The 17993-nt window shown below is 58.0% G+C and overlaps 1 protein-coding gene across 1 annotated transcript; it reads right to left on the reverse strand.

Moving 5' to 3' along the window:
• Window positions 1-3471: 3471 nt before the first annotated feature.
• On the reverse strand, window positions 3472-17228 carry ITM2C (integral membrane protein 2C). Its single transcript, XM_033859560.2, has 6 exons — window positions 16991-17228; window positions 9112-9252; window positions 6958-7146; window positions 6154-6264; window positions 5435-5585; window positions 3472-4691 (listed from the first exon to the last, which is right to left on the reverse strand). The coding sequence occupies exons 1-6, from the start codon at window positions 17120-17122 to the stop codon at window positions 4600-4602; spliced, it is 816 nt and encodes a 271-aa protein (XP_033715451.1). The 5' UTR covers window positions 17123-17228; the 3' UTR covers window positions 3472-4599.
• Window positions 17229-17993: the final 765 nt, after the last annotated feature.

Genomic DNA, 17993 nt, shown 5'->3' on the forward strand with positions numbered 1-17993 from the left:
TAAGACAAGTCACAAAGTTGGGTAAGGTATTTGCCACACATCAATGATAAACTATATAAAGAACTTCTACAAGTTAATAAGAAGAAAATGAAGCATCCAATAGAAAAATAGGCCAGAGAACACAAACAGGCATTTTATATAAAAGATCCAATACACATATGAAACTTGACTCACTTTCCTAGTAATCAGGGAAGTGATAATTAAAACCATAATGAAACACCATTTTACTCTCAATCCATGGACAAAAAATCCCAAGTGTTGTTAATATTAAGTGTTGGCAAGAACTTGGAACAAGGAGGATGCCTATGCAGTACAGGTGGGAATGTGAATTGGTTCAACTCATAAGAAACAATCTGGTAGAGTTTTTTTTTTTAATATTTATTTATTTGGTTGCGCTGGGTCTTAACTGCGGCAGGCAGGCTCCTTTAGTTGCGACTCAAGGGCTCCTTAGGTGCAGCACGTGGGCTCCTAAGTTGTGGCATGCATGTGGGATCCAATTCCCTGGCCAGGGACGGAACCTGGGTCCCCTGCATTGGGAGCACGGAGCCTTAACCACTGTGCCACCGGGGAAGTCCCCAATCTGGTAGCATTTTTGTGAGTTGGCCATTTGCATACTATGTGGCCCAAAGATTCCTTTTCTAGGGAATACAGGTGCATATTAATAGAGAAACCCTTGCAGAGGTGACCAGAAGCCTTGTAGAAGCAATGTTCATTAACGCATTGCTGTAATAATAGTAAAAAGTCAGAAAGAACCCAAATATTCATTGTTAGAATAGGCAATTAAATTATATATTCACATAGTGCACTGATGCCTAGCAGTGCAAATGAATTAAATACTATTACAGGTGTCAACATGGCTGAACCTTAGAAACACAAGGTTGAGGGGAGGAAAACAAATCAGGGAATAATCCATGTATTTTATTACTACTTTTGTATTATTCAAATCCAAGCAAAACTACATTAAGAGCTTCATAGATATGTGGTTATAAAGACTTTTTTTTTTTTTTTTTTTTTTGCGGTACGCGGGCCTCTCATGGTTGTGGCCTCTCCCGTTGCGGAGCACAGGCTCCGGACGCGCAGGCTGAGCGGCCATGGCTCACGGGCCCAGTCGCTCCGCGGCATATGGGATCTTCCCGGACTGGGGCACAAACCCGTGTCCCCTGCATCGGCAGGCGGACTCTCAACCACTGCGCCACCGGGGAAGCCCTGTAAAGACTTTTAAAGCAAAGCAGAGAAACTCAGGATAGGAGTTACCTGGATTCGTTCATTAATATACAAAGATTGGCTTAATAGATGGAAAATTGGTATATTTTCATGATCGTCTTTGGATCTAAAAATAGATATATCTTTAATGTCCCTCATAGGATATAGAAGTGGGGCGGGGGGGGCAAGTAGAGGCTGGGATGATGTGGGAGCCTCTGAACATGGGAGCCAACAGTTCGTTTCACCCCTGAGCATGAATGCTTCTCCCCATATTGGGAGGTGGTCTACTTCTCCTCCACTTAAATCAGGGCTACTTTGGTGACTTGCTTTGACCAATAATGCACTAAAGTAATATTCTGGATCTTCAGATTCCAGGCTTTGAAAGGACTGGCAGCTTACCCTTCCCCTCACTTGGAGCTCAGTTGCCAAGCTGTAAGGAAGGCCAGGGTATTGATTGGCACTCATTTGTAGCCATACCCTGGACGGCAGGGGCCATTTTGGATGGCCCAGCCCAGCGAAGCCTCCAGCTGAGTGCAAAGCACGAGGCAGCCCCTAGCCCACCAGGGCTAACGTCAGTCAGTGTGGAACTCAGCCATCCTGCAGAATTAAGTTCTGGGGTGGTTTGTTCTGCAGAAGCAAGGGGAGAGGGACACGCAAAGAATTCAGTGATATTGGCAGTCTTGTTTCGTGGGTTGGCTGTGGGGTCACCGTACTTCATAACTTACATGCTGGTGACTTAGATAGGGTATTCTGTACGTATTAAGTGCTTCACAATATAAAATATGAAAAAACCCCAACTTATCAGATTGTATCTCCCTAGTTTTGATTTGTATTTTCTATGCAACTGTGATTAAACATCTGTTCGCGTTTGAGCAACGATCCGTTTGTATTTCCCTGTGAACTGCCTGCTCCTATTCGTTGCCCCTTTATCTATTGGGTTATTCATTTTTTCATATCGATTTATAAGAACTTAGCATATTAAGGAAAATAGCCCTTTTATGTCCTGTGTTTCTAAAATATCTCCCCCAGTTTGCCACTTATAAAACTTTTGACTTTGTGGTATGTTCTGTTGCACAAAAATTTTAATTTTTTATTAGTCCCAGTTATTATTACCGGTAGGTGTCATGCTTAAAAAGACTACCCTCCTTCAAGATGATCTTTTAAATCATCTCAAGTACTTTTAAGATTTCATTTCATACTTAAAACCTTTGAATTAATTTTGTTCCAGGGAAGCAGGACCCAGGTTAATTTTTTTGTCAAAATGACTAGCCAGTTGTTCCAATAAAAAGAACCCACACGTACCCCACTAACCTGAATTTCCTTGTACTTAACTTCTGGGCACTCCACTGTGTCTCATTGATCTTTGCTACACCAAAGTCTTTAATTCTACTAGGTTTTATATTTGGAGACTGCTCTCCACCCCCCACCCCCCCGGCTTTTCAGGATTTACCTGGCTATCCCCCATGTTTACTTTCCTCAAGTAACGGAATGTGTCCGTTAAAGAATAAGCCCTGTTGGCATTTTAATTGTGACTGCGTCGCATTTAGATTGGGAAATGTAACAGAACCCAACATCTCTGCAAGATTGCATTTGCATCTGAGGACAAGGCGTGTCTGCACTCATTTGAATCTTCTACGTCCTTCGCAGGATTACCTAGTCTGTGAGCCAAGGGTGTAGACACCCATCCTTGCCCCCAGGGCAGGACCCAGGTCGTCCACTCAGCTAAGGCTCCAGGCAGCTCCCACACCCTTCTCTGCAGCATGTGACCCTGTGACTCATGTCAAATCCTACCTCAAATCCACCGAGATGGTTACTAATCGCCCAGAAAGTGTGGCGACACCGTCCCTGTGCTTAAGGACAAGCAATAATGATGTCATCTTCCGTGTAGAACTGAACCGGTGGTTTAGAGGCACTTAAAAGCAGCCAGGCCTTGGGCAAGTTGCATGATCTGCGGTCCCTTTCCTCCTCCCTTGCCTGTAAACTGAATCTACCTGGCGGGGAGTGACAGAACGAAGGGGACACCTACGTCCCATGGCTGAACCTCGGAGCAGGCCCACCTCTTCAGGGGCCAGATGCCAAGCCCTGTGAGTGAGCGTCTCCTTCCTGCCGCTCCCACCACGCCCACCTGCCCCACCCCCCCGCCCCCAGGGACACCTGCCCAGCCTACGGGTTGGAGGGCACCCGTCACCAAGCCGACACCCCGCCCCGCGCCCCCCACCCGCCTTTCCCAAGCCGGAATCACAAGTCAAAGATGTGTATTGTTCGACAGACACTTCTGAAAAGAGATCTAATTGAGAAAATATACAAGGCATTTAAGAGTCTCATCTCCAGCGAGCACCGAAGTCTGACTGGAGGCGTCGGAGCCCTCCTCTTCAGGGCTCAGGGCTGAGAAGGTTAGCACATCGAATCATCAGTAAAAACATGCAAAAGTGAGAAGGAAACGGAAAATAACGCTGTGTTCCCCCCAAGCAGAAGGGGATGGAATTTCAGAGCAAGGAGGCAGGGTGTACAAGTATCAGGTGGCTCTCCCTCCCTTCCCCCGGTTTTCCTCTCAAACGCCCCCGAGCAGAAGAAAGCAGGGAGCCCCGCCCACTCGGCAGGACCCACAGTGCATCCCTGCTCCGTGCTCAGCCCGCGGGGCTGCCCGTTGACAGGAAGACATCTCCCCACTTCTGCCCTGTTCCTTCTCTGGCTGTGGCTGCGGGGGACCCCGCTTGTGCTCCTGGGGGGCCAGGGCCCCCAGCCCTGGCTCCTTCCTTCTTTGGTTCCACCCGGAGATTGTGCTTGACGGATTCATCCCACCCCCCCAAACTCCAGGCTCCCACTGGTGGGCTGAAGGCACTGACAGGAGTCCTGGGGAGACCCCCAGGACAGCCACCTTCCCCTGTGCTCTGGGCGGGTCCACCCCTGGATACATTCCCTCCAGCCTCAGCTCAGGCCCGGGACAGGGGTGGAAGTGTGCTGTGCACGGGAAGAAGCCTCTCAGACCTTTCTCAGCTGTGCAGACGTTCCTGAACCCCACTCCACCCCCCCGCCCCCAGCCCGCCCCTCGCCAGCGCCCCAGCATGCCTGGCCGTTCCCTCCAGTCCTCCCCCTTGGGCTGCCAGTGCAGCTGTGGGCCAGGCCCCCCGGGGACCTGACCTCAAGATGGTGGTCACAGAAACCATCTTGGGGTGCCCCCTCCATCCCCCAGACTCAGGAGGTCAGCAGAGGGTGAGGCCCTGAGAGGTCACAGCTCTGGTACAGGGAGGCGGGCAGGGCTGGAGAGAAACGGGAAGACACGTCACATCTATGGAAAGGCGTCCAAAGTACAAGCTAAGCAAGGGGAAGGGCCAGAACGGCCAGAAGAGAAAATGGAAGAGGGAAGGGGCGGGGCCTGGAGGGAGGGGCGGGGCTTCACGCCACCCCGCAGATGAGCGTCTCGACCACGAAGGTGTTCTCGAAGTGGCGGATGGCGTTGCAGTTCTTGGCCCCTCGCTTGTTGATCCCTGGGAGAGAACAGAGAAATCCCAGTGAGGCCTGTGTCCTGGCCTAGAACTGTCTGGGCCACAAAGGCCACCAGCCTCAGAGCCTGAGCAGGGCCTCAGGACCCGGGCCGGGGAGGAGGAGGCCCAGGAAATGAAACCCAGATTCACGCAGAGACAGCGCGGTACATCGGCATGAGCTCAAAAGCTGGAGTCAGACCTCCCAACTCGCCACCTTCTTGCTGTGAGACCTCAGAGGTGCTTCTTAACCTCTCTGTACATTTCCTCATCTTTAAAAGGGGCGGCAAGAATAATGATGACAAGGATGAGGATGATGGTAACTTACACTCTCTTAGGAGGACATAAAGAGTGTAAAGCAGGGGGCTTCCCTGGTGGCGCAGTGGTTGAGAGTCCGCCTGCCGATGCAGGGGACGCGGGTTTGTGCCCCGGTCCGGGAAGATTCCACATGCCGTGGAGCGGCTGGGCCCGTGAGCCATGGCCGCCGAGCCTGTGCGTCCGGAGGCTGTGCTCCGCAGCGGGAGAGGCCACAGCAGTGAGAGGCCCGCGTACCCGAAAAAAAAAAAAAAAAAAAAAAAAGAGTGTGAAGCAGTGCCTGGCACGTAGTACGTGCTCATTAGTTGTTATTACTGCTGCTACAATCTGAGCTCTGACAGCTGGTCTCCAGCTACGCTGCCAGGCACTGCCAGAGGGTGGCCATGGTTTGGAGCTCAGGGCAGGGGCCAAGGTGGGTGGAGTCTGCCACTCACGCCTCCGGGTGGCCCTGCGCCGCAGCCGGTAGGTGTCCTTCCCGCTGCACAGGTGGTAGATGAAGGAGCCCAGGGCCTCCTTGTCACTGACATGCTCCGTGACCACCATCTCCTCCTGGATGATGTACGTCTGTGGGAGGTAGGTACCCCTCTGAAAAGGGAGTGGCCACAGCACTGGGTCAGTACCAGGGCTCGCCGCTCTCGGTCCCCGACTGCCCATTGCGCTCGCCTCCCTCCTTCTGCTAGCTTGAGCCGAGCCCCCCCAGCGCCTGCAGTGCCCGTCCAACACGCCCACCCCCTCATCCACAGGCCGCATGGCTCGCCTTTCTGACGTGCCTAGGCACTTTCTGCACCTGCACCTGCACTGCCGTGAGTCACGTGTGTGCGAGTCTGGTCTCCCACCCTAGGGAGAGCGCTCCTCGGGGGCAGGGCCCCCATCACCTCCCTGCACTGCTGACATGGGGCGATGTGGCGCATGGCCATGAACACTAAGGAAGCTGGTCTTGGGGTTCTTCCCAAGTGAGGGAGGCAGAAGTGGGAGGCTGGTTGGGGGCAGAAAGGAGAGGTGTTGACTCTGAATGTGGGAGAAGGGAGCTGGAGGTGGGGGCACCAACCTGGGGTGCTGGGTCCAGCTGACAGCAACGCCCAGGCCCCCCATCCTTCCCTTGTCTCATGGAGGGAGGACAAGGGAGAGAAGATGCTGCCGGGGCCCTGCTCACCTTCACATTCATGAGGAGCTCCCAGAAGTTGCGAGGGGGCAGCACGATGGTGGTGTTGAGCTCAATGACATAGCACTTGTCCAGGGAGATGTCGTGATAGGCAGTGAGACCCTGAACAGGAAGAGGGGGCCGCGTCAGTCTCCGCAGGTGAGGGACTGGCCCCGGAGGGCTGTATGAGGCACGAACCCCACCGCACCCATGCCGCACCCAGATTCCTCAGCACCGGGGCGGGGACCCCTTCTCCCGCTCCTCTCCCAGCCTGTGTTTGTGGAAGGTTCCACTCACTAGATGAAAACACTATTAAATGCTTCGGTTGTGACAAGGATTCTTCTTGGGGGTATACAGCCGAGGTTTGAATTTCAGGGCAACGTCCCCCCTGTGCATCTCACCAAAGCTGGGAGGTCCCACCACCCCTATGGACAGCCTGGACCCTCAGTGAGAGATGCCCCTCCCAACCTCGGGTGCTGCATCTCGATAAGATGTCAACACGGAAACAGTTCAGTAAAAAGGAACACTGGCCTCGCCCGTTCCAGCCAGCGTCCACAGCTGGCAGGTGGCCAAGGAGAAAATCAACCGTGACTAGTTCACATTCAGTGATAACCGCATGACGTATATGATAAAAGCGGCCTCTTTAAATCCCTGATTGACCTAAACCGTAGATATCTACTCCATGGTTTATATTACACGGTATGTACTCCAAGTCTGTACAAGGGGCGTGGGCGTCCTCCTTTCACACCTGTTCCTCCTCGTGGCAGCCCCCTCGCCGCGCCGCCCCACCCCCCGCGGGTCCCTGGCCGGCCTCACCCGCTGGAAGTCGTGGATGATGTCTGCAGGGTCACCGCCCCCAAACTGGGGCACCGGCACGTTGATGCGCTCGTAGTTCTCCTCGAGGTAGATCTTTACGTCCTCCTCCAGCTCCATGCGGGTGCGGGCCTGCGAGGTCAGGGAGTCCTCGTAGAGGACGCCGCAGTGGAAGAAGTTGTCTCGGGCCAGCTGAGCAAGGAGGGAGGCGGGGGGGAGAGAGGGAGGGAGAGAGTCTGGTCACACAGCGCCCTCCGTGAGACCACTGCTGCCTGCCCAACCACTCCCAGCTCTGAAGGCCTGGGGAGGCAGGGAGGATGGGTCTGTGACACCCACTTCACAGATGGAGAAACCAAGAAACATGGGGAGTCAGGGAGGGTGAGCCGGGTCTGCCAGTTCCTAGGAGGACGACCTCTTTGGGCCTCAGTTTCCCCATCTGTAAAACAAGGTGACCTCTCAGGCCCCTCTGGCCTCCGAGTCCATGAGTCTATGGCTGTGAAATGGGGCAGACCAGCAGGGGGACAGACACCTGAGAAAGAGCCTAGGGTCGGAGGGTTGTCCTCAGGGGCAAACAGGGGGACTCGGGGTTGGACAGGCTGGGCCCTGCAGGGTGCCACCCTCCGCCACCACCAGGGGGTGCTCGCCCGCCCTTCTTGCCCCCTTTGCGGGGCCCTGCAGACCTTGGAGGGAGGAGGCAGGAGCTGAGAGGCAGCCGTTATCAGATTCTGGTGGCACCGTGTCCAACCTCAAGCAAGGACCCACCACCTTCCCTGGATCCTGTGCTTCCCGAGAAACCTACACAAACACGGTGTCCCCTATGTGAGGGGCACGCCTAATCACTCCATCAGTAAGGGAAGGGAGGCAGCCTGGCGTGAGCGAGGCTACGTGACTGATCGCTGGACCGTGGGCCCCTCCTACTTCTCCAGGGCCTCCTCCAGGTCCGGCCCACAATGGGCAGACACCCCTTTGTCTGTTTTAGTGTAAGCTGTCCCGGGAGGATGAATCATCACACAGGAATCATACTGTCCCAGGGTGTAGACGCAGAGGCTGCTCTGAGGTTCTCCTACTCCCTGGGAATTGGGGTGGGGTGAGGAACCCCAAGAGGGCATGAGGGGGGGCTGGAATCAGAGGGGAGGTCCAGGGCAGGGCCACAGCCGCAACAGGAAAAGGCCCCAGAAAGTGACAACCAGGAACAGGTGGGGAAGCAGGCCGTGGACGGAGGGGAGCTGAGGTGTCAAGGGTAAGGTCACATGGACTGCAAACTCTTTAGTCATTTCCACTGTAGAAAAACTGGATGACAACAAAGTCAAAGTCCAATGCTTGAGGGTGGGAAGAGGTCACTTGGGTCATAAATGACTGGCAATTCCCAACCTTTTTGTCACCGAGATTCCCCATTCGTTATGTTTATGGTTATTCTATTAAGCAACCTTTCATTTAACTACCTTCAGTTCTGAGAGCTTGGTGGCCCTGCCTCCCTCCCCAGGCCTGGGCTGATCGCAAGGTTGCTGTGACCACGACCAGTTCTTTGGCCCAGCTTCGTGCCCAGATTGGTTGTGTGAGCAGATAACCAGGGTGTGATCATAGGTGGAGATGACTGTCTATAAGCCACCCTCCACCCTTCATGGTTTATAGCCCAAATGTCCACGCGTGGAATGTAGGTCCTTAGAGCGAGATCCATGGGCACAGGGGCCAGGCTCTGAAGGGATCGCAGAGTTCCAATGTCTGCTGCACCTGAGTTTCTGGTGCTAATGCCCTGGGGTGACGCTGTGGGAAGGAGCTGCGGGCCTCACAGCCCAGATTCCAATCCCGGCTCCCCCATCACCGACTGTGCTCCTGGGAGAGCTCCCTGTCAGCCTCAGATGCAACCAAAGAGCTAGGTAAGGACACGCCTCCGGAGCCCATGGCAGTCAGAGGACGGGGACCCGGTCCTGTCTCCCGGACCAAGACCGGAGAGGAGAAGGAGGCAGGTCTTCTGGGCTTGCCCGGTCACCCTCCCACCTAGGGGGCGTGTCCAGGGCTTCCTGCTGTCCCCTCCTCTCCCCCGTTCACAGGGCCAGATCCTGCCGGCCCACACCCACGGCAGACGCTCGCCCTGCCCTGCCCTCTCTAAAACGCCACTCTTTCTCCAAGGCCCCGCCTCCCTCCGCCCCACCTCACCTGAGCCAGGAAGAAGTATCTGTAGATGTAGACAGAGGCGAACACCAGGCCCATGAGCAGCACGACCATGCCCATCGACAGGTAGCACAGGCCGCCCACAGAGCTCCCCTTCTTGTAGCGGTGGTAGGGGGGCCGCTCCTCCTGTGGACAGCAGTGCAGGGTCAGCCCCGTGGTGGCCCCGCACCCCTGGGAATCCCTGCCACCCCTTTCCGGAAGTGAGACCTCACTCTGCTGGCTGGGAAGGAGCCTTGGAGAAAAGGGAGGGGAGGACGACGCTCAGGACACACAGAGCATCGTCTCTGGAAGGAAAGGAAAGCGTTACCAGGACTCCCCAGCTGTTCCCATCTAAAGAGAAACGGAGCCCCACCTTGGACCCACGGGGACTAAGCGTGTTTTGAATCACCCACGCCATTAGTCCCCTTCATTATACCAGTTGTGACCACGGTAGATTCTTTCAAATGTAGGGGGGGGGGAGCACAGATATGGCCTTGGTGACTGAGCCAGGCCTAGGAACCTGTAGGAACTGGAGTGACTGGGCAGGCAGGGAGCCGCTGCCCTGGGCAGTGGGGACCAAGGAAGGCTTCGGAGGTAGGAAGTGACAAGATCCACCTGAAAGCTGGAGTGCCCAGAGGGACCGGGATGGGGACAGCGGGGGTGGGGAGCCTGCTGGGCTCTTCCAAGGAAGCTGTGGCAGGAAACGGTCACTGACCAGTGGGGACAGGGCTCTGGGAGGCCCGCAGGGTCTGGGCGCGGGAACTCGCACCCTCCGGCCACCCCGGGGAAAGGCCAGCCTGCCGGGGCGGCGGTGGCATCACACGGGCGCTGGTGTCGAGCAGGCTGTCAGAAGCAGGCCCACAGGGTGAAGTCTGGAGGCTTCCGGAAGCCTCTGCCAGGAGGGGAACATGGCTGCCGGCAGGCAGGCCAGGGCAGGAGGTTCCTCCAGGCTCAGGTCCGGGACAGTAGCTGCAGGACTGCCAAGAAGCAGCAAGCCAAGCGGACCCAACTCCGGTCCACACACGTCTGGGCCAGTGGCCGGGGGCGTGTGTAAGGCTCAGCAGCCCTGCGTCCCCTGGGGCGCTGGACGGAGAATCTCGTGACTCGGGCTCTTCCCAGCTGTGTGAGCTCGGCCATCGCGCGTCTTTGTGCCCTTCCTCACCGGCACCCCTGCCCTAACCCGGGCCTCCTTCACCCTGGAGATGTTGCAAGAGCCCCAGGCCCGGCTCTGCCTCTGGGATCCATCATTCAATCCCTCCTCCACGGTGTCCGGATGCAGCCAGGCGAGGGTAGAGGCCAGTGCCCCTGCCAACCTCAAGGAGCTGTGGCAGAGGTGGGGGGGCAGGAAGGGAGCCTGGGCCTTCTCACTCCGGCCCTGCCGCTAACCGTCTGCTTAGCGCTCTGTGCCTGCTTCCACTCTTCCCTCATCCTGCTTAGCGGGAGGTCGGCAGTGGGGACATGATGCAGGTCCAAGTTAGCCAAGACAGGCCTTTATTCTCAGGGCACACAGGGGGCCCAGCCTGGTAGGGGCGGGGTGCAGGGCCTGCTGTGCTTGGGGCACATGGGGGTGTGGGACCTGGGCCTCAGGGAGTAGAGGGGCATCCCATCAGAGGGGGTGATGCCTCCCTGCTTGGAGCGCTCCCCTCTCCCCACCCCCTTTCCTCAGGAAAAGGGTAGAAAATGCCCGAAAGACACACCCCCCCATCACGAGGCACATGTGTCACCAGGCCAGTGGCCCCCAGCCTCCAGCACCATGGGATGGAGACACAGGATGGAGAGGTGACCCGGCCCATCCCATACCCCCTCACAGGCTGGGCCATCTGCAGGCCTGGGGCCTCTCCCCACCCTGGCCCTGCTGCAGGGGTGCTGCGATCGAAACCAGAGAAGCACCTGGTGAGACCACCCCCCTGGATGGCACCTCCTCGGCACGCTGGGGCTCCCTGGGGACAATAACCAGGGTCACTAGCACACTTGGGCGGCCACTGCTCACAGGGCCTCCAGGGACAGCTGCCAGGGGGAGGGGGTGGGGGACTGCAAGCGTTTTGACTTTCCAACGGGCTCCCAGGATCAGCCCAGGATGGGGCGACCCGATGACCAAGCTCTGCCAGTGTCTCCAGGAACAAGCCACCCAGGGGCTCCAGCCATCCTCAGTGGCTCCTAAGGAAAGGTGGGTGATGCAGAAGAAAGGCGCCACACCCACTGGGAATCCTGCCCTGGAGGCACAACATTTGTATTTAGCGAGACCAGTGGGGCTGCAGGGACCCAGAGGCCCCCAGCAGGGGCTGCGATCCATGCGTGGGGAACATCCCAGCCTCCGGACCCTCCAACCCTCTGCAGGTCCTCCTGTGAAATGTGAACAGACTCCTCCTGACAGGGTTTTGTTGGGATTAAAGGAGACAGAGACCCTGAAAGCCCTTTGTAAAGGATAAAGTGGTAGATAAAAATAGCAGATCTTTATCAGCTAAAGCTCTCCTTCTTTTTTCTTTAGGGCCACCACGAGCCAGCTGTCGAGGCTGCACAGTGGCCATGCTTTGCTCCTGCAAACCAGAAAAGCAAAAGCAAGCTTATGAGAACCGCTTTTAAAAAAACCAGAAAACAAAAAAAAGTCAATGGGCTACAAAGCAAGAGCCCGAGGGCCAGCTCCACAATTGAGGTTCACAGACAAGGGGAGGCCTACCAGTTTTATAGCTTCCTTTCTGCTCCCGGCTGGGTCAGGTGTTTCTATGTGCCTGGGGGAGGGGCCGGGCAGGGGGGCCAGGCTGCCCCAGGTGGGGAGGTGGTCAGGGAGGACGGAGAGTGGGGAGCGGCTCCAGAGGAAAATGAGGCAAGTGGCTGAGGACAGTCTCCAGCCAGGACCCCTGGATCCCACCCTGTGTCCTCACACGTCTCTGTGGGTGTGCCTGTGAAGGCTGGGGATCCTCCCCTTTCCTAGAGCTGTGGACAACGGCTTCCTATCCTGCTCCTACAGACCCCTCTAGGGCACACCCATGGCTCACGCCCTGCACCCCTCCCTACCTGACACGCAGAGGCCAAACCCCCAGAAGCATCATGGCTGAGCAGGAGGGATGGAAGGGAAAGCAGGACCAGAGGCTGCTGGTGTCCCGGCTTCGAGACAGAGGCACTGGGACCGGGACGTAAAGCCCCAGGTGGGCGGGAGGCCCCTGAATCCTGCCCTCGCTGGCAGTGCTTGAAAGGTCAGCCCCGAGCTGCAGCCCTCAGAGGCCTCTGGGGAGCCTGTAAGCAGCCTGGGCTGGAACCTGGGGCCTCACCCCTTAGGATCCGGGCTGCGCAGCTCACCCAGAATGACAGGAATGACGGCCGAGGGGCCTGCTTCCCGAAGCCCCCAGCTGCTTCACCTGTCATGCTGGAGCCCCAGGAGAAGGTCCCCCCTCCACGGAGCAGTTACCCACAGCCACGCATCTGGGGGCTTCCAGAAAGTAGAAGAATACTGCTTCCATGGCAACAGGGCTTCCTGAGCCACAGGCCTCGCCATGCACTCGTGTGGGGCACGTGGGCCACATGTCCAGGGACCCGAAAGGCGCCCAGGCCTAGGCCTGCCTGTTTCACGGAGCCTGCAGTGGAGCTCCTTAAATGATTAGGCAAAGCCAGGGCCAGAAGAGCCAGGGGGAACCCAGCCAACTTAAGCATTAACTCAGAAGGCCCGCAGGGCTCATGGACAGAGCTCCCCAGCTACCTTCCCTCGGTAAGGATGTCGAAATGAACCGCAAGCAGAGTAACTACAGTTGCAGGCTGCTCGGAGGCGGCTAGCAGGGGAGCCAGAAATGCAGCCACAGCAGGCCCGGGCAGACGGCTGGGGGCGGGTCTCGCCTCACCTCCCCAGCGCCAGTGCCCCCTCCTCAGCATCTTTCTTTCCCAGGCTGCAGGCCACAAAGGCAAGGGCACCAGTGAGAGAGAAAGAGAGAGACAGACAGACAGAAGCCTAGCAGGGGTGCGGGGAATGGGCCTCTGCCCACGGAGCACGCAGAGCTGTGCTCAGACGTACAGACGTCAGCTGGGTAAATGCTGATAAGGCATCGTGAACTTGCCATCAGGGAAACCCACTCCTGCCCTGGGACCCACCGGTGCCCACGGTGCAGGCCGTGTGAGGAGGAAGGGCACGGACCCCGAGGACACTCCCGACAGCCCTCTGCACTGCTCTGCCTGGCTGGGCCAGGCAGATTCCCTCTTCTGTTCTGTACCTGACAGTCAAGGTGGGACCCCAGAGAACAAAGGCTGGGGGGACGAGAAGCAGAGCTGTGGCTGGAAGGGCTCTCCTGGGGGAGACACAGTGCAGAGACACTGCAGGGGCTGCACTTCCCTGCTCTTACCATAAACATTTTTTTTTTATGGTAAGAGAAACTCATCCTCTGTGGCAATCTGCTGACAGCCTTGAAACATGCAAGGATGGGCCGCGGGGAGAACAGAGAAGAGGGAAATGAGAGAGAAAGCAGAAAAGCCACTGCGGCACAAGTCCAAACGCCACAGCCCCTCAGGAAAGGCCCAGGGCAGGCGGGCAAAGGGCAGGACTGCCCATTCACCAAGGTCCTCTTGGCCCAGGCCGCAGGGCTGGCGGGGATGGGGCACTGGGGCAGGAGGACGCCAAGCCCTGCGATCCACCCTCCTGGCCGGCAGGGGACCCTCCCCCAACCGCTCCAGGAGACTCAGCTCCCTCCTGCCCAGGACCTGAGGCCAGGACGAGGAAAGTGAAATCTGATCCCCAGGTATGCGGCCGGGGGAGGGGGTGACACAGGGGCCATTAATCAAAAGCAAAAGCCAAGGAGAAAATTCCAGCGCTGAGATGACTGTACTGAACACGGTTCTCTCCCCTTGCAGGCCCCCAGCCCGGACTGTTCGAGTCTCTACATGCCCACACCTGGCTGTGTGTGTGTGTGTGTGTGTGTGTGTGTGTGTGTGTGTGTGCTCGCGTGCACACACATGGGGGAGCAAAGACACAGGCAGATCGTAGGGAGAGGGGAACTGGGCTGAGAGGCCCAGGGCAGGCCAGCGGGCCTCCAAAGGGGAAGAATCCAGTCAGAGCGTACTAAGAGGGGGTGCTCCCCGTCCAGCCCACCTTCCAGGCTGGCTTGTTGCCAGCTGCCCATCAGCGCAGGCCCCTCATCATCTGGGAGGCAAGCACCACATGGGTGGGGGGGCAGCTGGAGGCGCAGCTGGACCCTCACACCCATCCCTTCCTGGCCACCGAGGCAGTTCCTTCCAGCGGCACATGTGAGGACAAAATCCTCCTTGTTTCAGTTTTCACTCAGAAGCAGGGGGAGGCCCAATGTGAGAGTGTTCCTGCCGCCCTACCCTGGCCCCTGGGGCCTGCACACAGGTTGAAATTTTATTAGGACAGCTAGAGGGCGGCTCACTGGTGAAAGGCACTCGTGAACTCATCTGTTCATCGAGTGGTCCTTCCAGGGCTTTAAATCTTATTTTCGAGTCCAGTTCAGTAACCAAGGAGGGTTCCAGGGTCACCCCGAGCCGAAACAGACCTTCTGATACGCTTTCCTCCGGCAGGCCCGTCAGCGCGGGACAAACCCAAATGTCCTGTCTTGAAGCAGCTCCTGGGGCTCCCAGTCCGCTCGCCCCGGGCCGATGCGGTCCTGGGCTGCTGTGAATGCTGGGCGTCTGCTGAGCTCACTGGGCGACGTAGGAGGCAAGAATGGGGGGGCCTTGCTCTACGTGGGGCACTGGATGTGGGGGAAACGTACCCACTGGCCAGGAGAGGCCACAAGAGGCTCACAGACATGCACTCTCTTCCCAAGGCTCCGATTCCACTAGGCGACTGGCAGAGCCAACATGCGACACCCCAAAGCCTCCCCTGATCCCCTGAGGGCCAGTGAGCTGTGAAAGTTTACTAATAAGCAGATCTGTCCTAAAGGGGCTGGGATTTTCATCTTCCTCCAGGGGCCCCATCGCTCCCCCTTGCCAATTAAGACAGCCAGGAGACCCTACCCAACTAACAAGGGCTGGGGGCGAGGCACACTCAGCAGGCTCGAAGCCATTGAAAACAGCACAGGGAAGACGTTGATATTTCCATTTCACGCTGGATGAGGGGGAAGAGAGGACGCTTGACTTTGGAGCCAGAAGCTGGATGTCAGTTACTGCCAAGGCGACGCTGGCATCTGCCATCCCGCCTGACACCCGTCAGCAGGCTGCTGCCGGAGGATGTGGCACTCCTGTGAGATTTGGCAGACCTTCTGGTGGGTTTGAAATCCATCCTTCCACTGTCTGGCTGGTCCTCCCTCCTGCCCGAATCCTATAGCTTTTGGAGGCAGGGTCCAGTTTTCCAGGCCTCAGCTGGGTGCCTGGCCCTGGGAGTAGCAGCTGGGAGAAGACAGGAGTGGGTGTGCTGCCTTGGGCCCCCAGCCCTGCACCCTCCAGGGGCTAAGTGGAAGGGAGGAAGGAGGTTTAAAGGGCCCCCTGCAAACTTTTAAAGCTGCAGGCCATGCCTTCAAATATGAAGTGTTTCAAATATGAAGTGTCCCCACCCCCAACTAAGCATCAGAAGAAGATGGAGCTGCTCTGGTGGCGGCTGCAGAGCACCCCACCCCCTGGAAACCCAGCCCCGGGGGTCACTGATGCTGCAGCGACCACACCAGGGCAGGGGAGCGTGCCAAGGCTCTTCCTGGAATTCCTCACTTAGGTATCTTTGCTCTGGCTATAACACCCACCTCTGAGGACCCTCTCCTGTGTCCTCTCTTCCAGGGCACAGGTCATCCTGAAGCACCCACCCTCCCATACCCCCCCCCAGCAGGGTTTAGTTTGAGCCATCAACTTGGGGAGGGGCCTTGGCGCTGAGGAAGACTTCCCATGGGGGGGGAAACGGGAGCTTGGTGCGCCCCAAGAACGCCAGGAGCGACGGTCGCGTGGAAGCAGCGTAGACACCTCTGCCGAGACACTATAGAGCCAGGCTGGACCAGCTCTCTCTCCCTCCCCTCCTTGCCCGCCACGCGTCCTGCCCCCTCTGGGCCCTCCCCCGGTCGGACTCCACGCAGCTCAGACAGTTTTCCACGGCGGAAATGCCTCCTCTCCCCCAGGCCGGAGGGAAAGGGGAGGAGGGGAGGCCGCTGGAGGGGGCGGGGTGCACCGAGGCCCGCCTCCACAAAGCGCAGCCTGGGTGCTAGAGGGCACCAGGGCACCGCGGAGTGGAGGGGGTAGCCCAGTGCGCGAGGGAGCCGGGAGAGGAAGGAAGAGGGCAGGAAGGCCCAGGCGGCAGGGGGGGCGGTGGGATCAGGGCACCCAGCCTCGTAACCCCGAATCTCGAACCCCGGACGTGCGGCCAGGCGGATTCTGGTTTATCTCCATTTCATGTATCATCACTTTCTGGTCCACCAATTCAGGTGCAGACCAACAGCACATCCCTTGGCCCCAGCAGTCCCCCGTTTGGGACGCAATCAATAGTCCCGCCCCCTTCGTTGGCACCAGAGCCCCTCTCCCCATTCCCCACCAATCACAACCCACCGCCCTACTTTGGGGAAACAATGTCCAACCCTCCTCCCATCCCCCACCTGGGGACTCGACCCGCCGCGGCCCCTCCTCCATGATTGGAACCAGACACACACACCCCCACCGACATTCCTCGAACCTCTCCGGACCAGCTCCCTCCCCTATTCTGGGGCCAGGCGCCTAGGGCTCGGTCCACTTTTGGAAGAGACCTTGAGCGCTTCCTCACCTGGGACCATCGACTCGGAGCCCCTCCCATTCTTCAGACTTATGCTTTCGGCTGCCGCAGAGGGCCAGGACCCAAGGCCCCTGCCCATTCTGGGATGGAAGACCCATTCCGGAATCCCACCCCCGCTCCGCTCGAGACTCCGGGGTCCCGATGCGCCCCGGGTAGTCGCCGGGGCCGGCAAGGCGCGCTTCGACCCCCCGTTCCTCTCACCCGAGACGGCGTCAGCAGGATCTCAGCGGCTGGGGCGGGCGCCGGGGCCGAGGCCGAGGCCGAGGCCGAAGCCTTGTCGGCCTTGTCGCCCTTGATACCGGCCACCGCGGGCTGGAAGCTGATCTTCACCATGGCTGCGCCCGGCCGCGCGTCCGCCCTGCAGCCTCCGGCCGTGCAGCCACTCTCTGTGCAGCCTCTATCAGTACCACAGCCGCTCGGTTCTCCGCAGGCACCGGAAGTTTGGATCGCGTTGGGTCCTTTTCTCTAACCCCACCCCCAGCCCGCCCCGCCCCCGCCCCCCCCAAGGGAGGGCCTTGGCGCCCTGCGCGCCTGCGCCCCCCTCCCGCTAGCTGGGCTCGCAGTGACCGCTGCCGGGCGCGCTGCTCCGACCTGGGGAAGTCTAAGGTTCCCTTAACCACTCACTGACTCACTCCATCCATCCATCGCATCCATCCATCCATCCATCCATCCAATCAGGCATGGACTCAGTCCCCATCGCTGCTTTATCCCTTCCAGCTGACTCTCAAAGACCAGCATCTCCAGAACATACAGTCTTTGTTAAAACCGTGTTTGCCAGGCAAATGCATCTTCTAGACAAGCTCCCCGTGCCCTCTATCCCACTTCATACCCTCCTCTTTGGAAATGCTGGAGCCCCCACTGAACCTGCCCACACCGCTCCCTCCTCCCACTTCCTTTTCCGACGTGTCCTGGGCCCTGGCAGGAGGCTTCAGGGCCAGGTGCCCAATTGCTTGCCTTTATCCTGCATCCTGCATCCATCTACACCACCTTCATTCTCCATCATCCTTTTTCCTTCACCCTTAATTCCTGCAGAACCTTCCTGGGGGTGCATGCGGAGGACACTGGAAGCAGAGAAATGAGGGCAGCCCCTGCTCTTTCACTCTCTTGTGTAACCTGTGGCCTCAGTTGCTGAGTGAAGGGTCCTGTTGGCCATTTCTCACCCACCCAGGATTACGGCAAGTGTGATGGGAAGATCCGCAGGGCA

This window comes from Tursiops truncatus, chromosome 7 (assembly GCF_011762595.2).
Source record: "Tursiops truncatus isolate mTurTru1 chromosome 7, mTurTru1.mat.Y, whole genome shotgun sequence".
NCBI classification, from domain to species: domain Eukaryota; kingdom Metazoa; phylum Chordata; class Mammalia; order Artiodactyla; family Delphinidae; genus Tursiops; species Tursiops truncatus.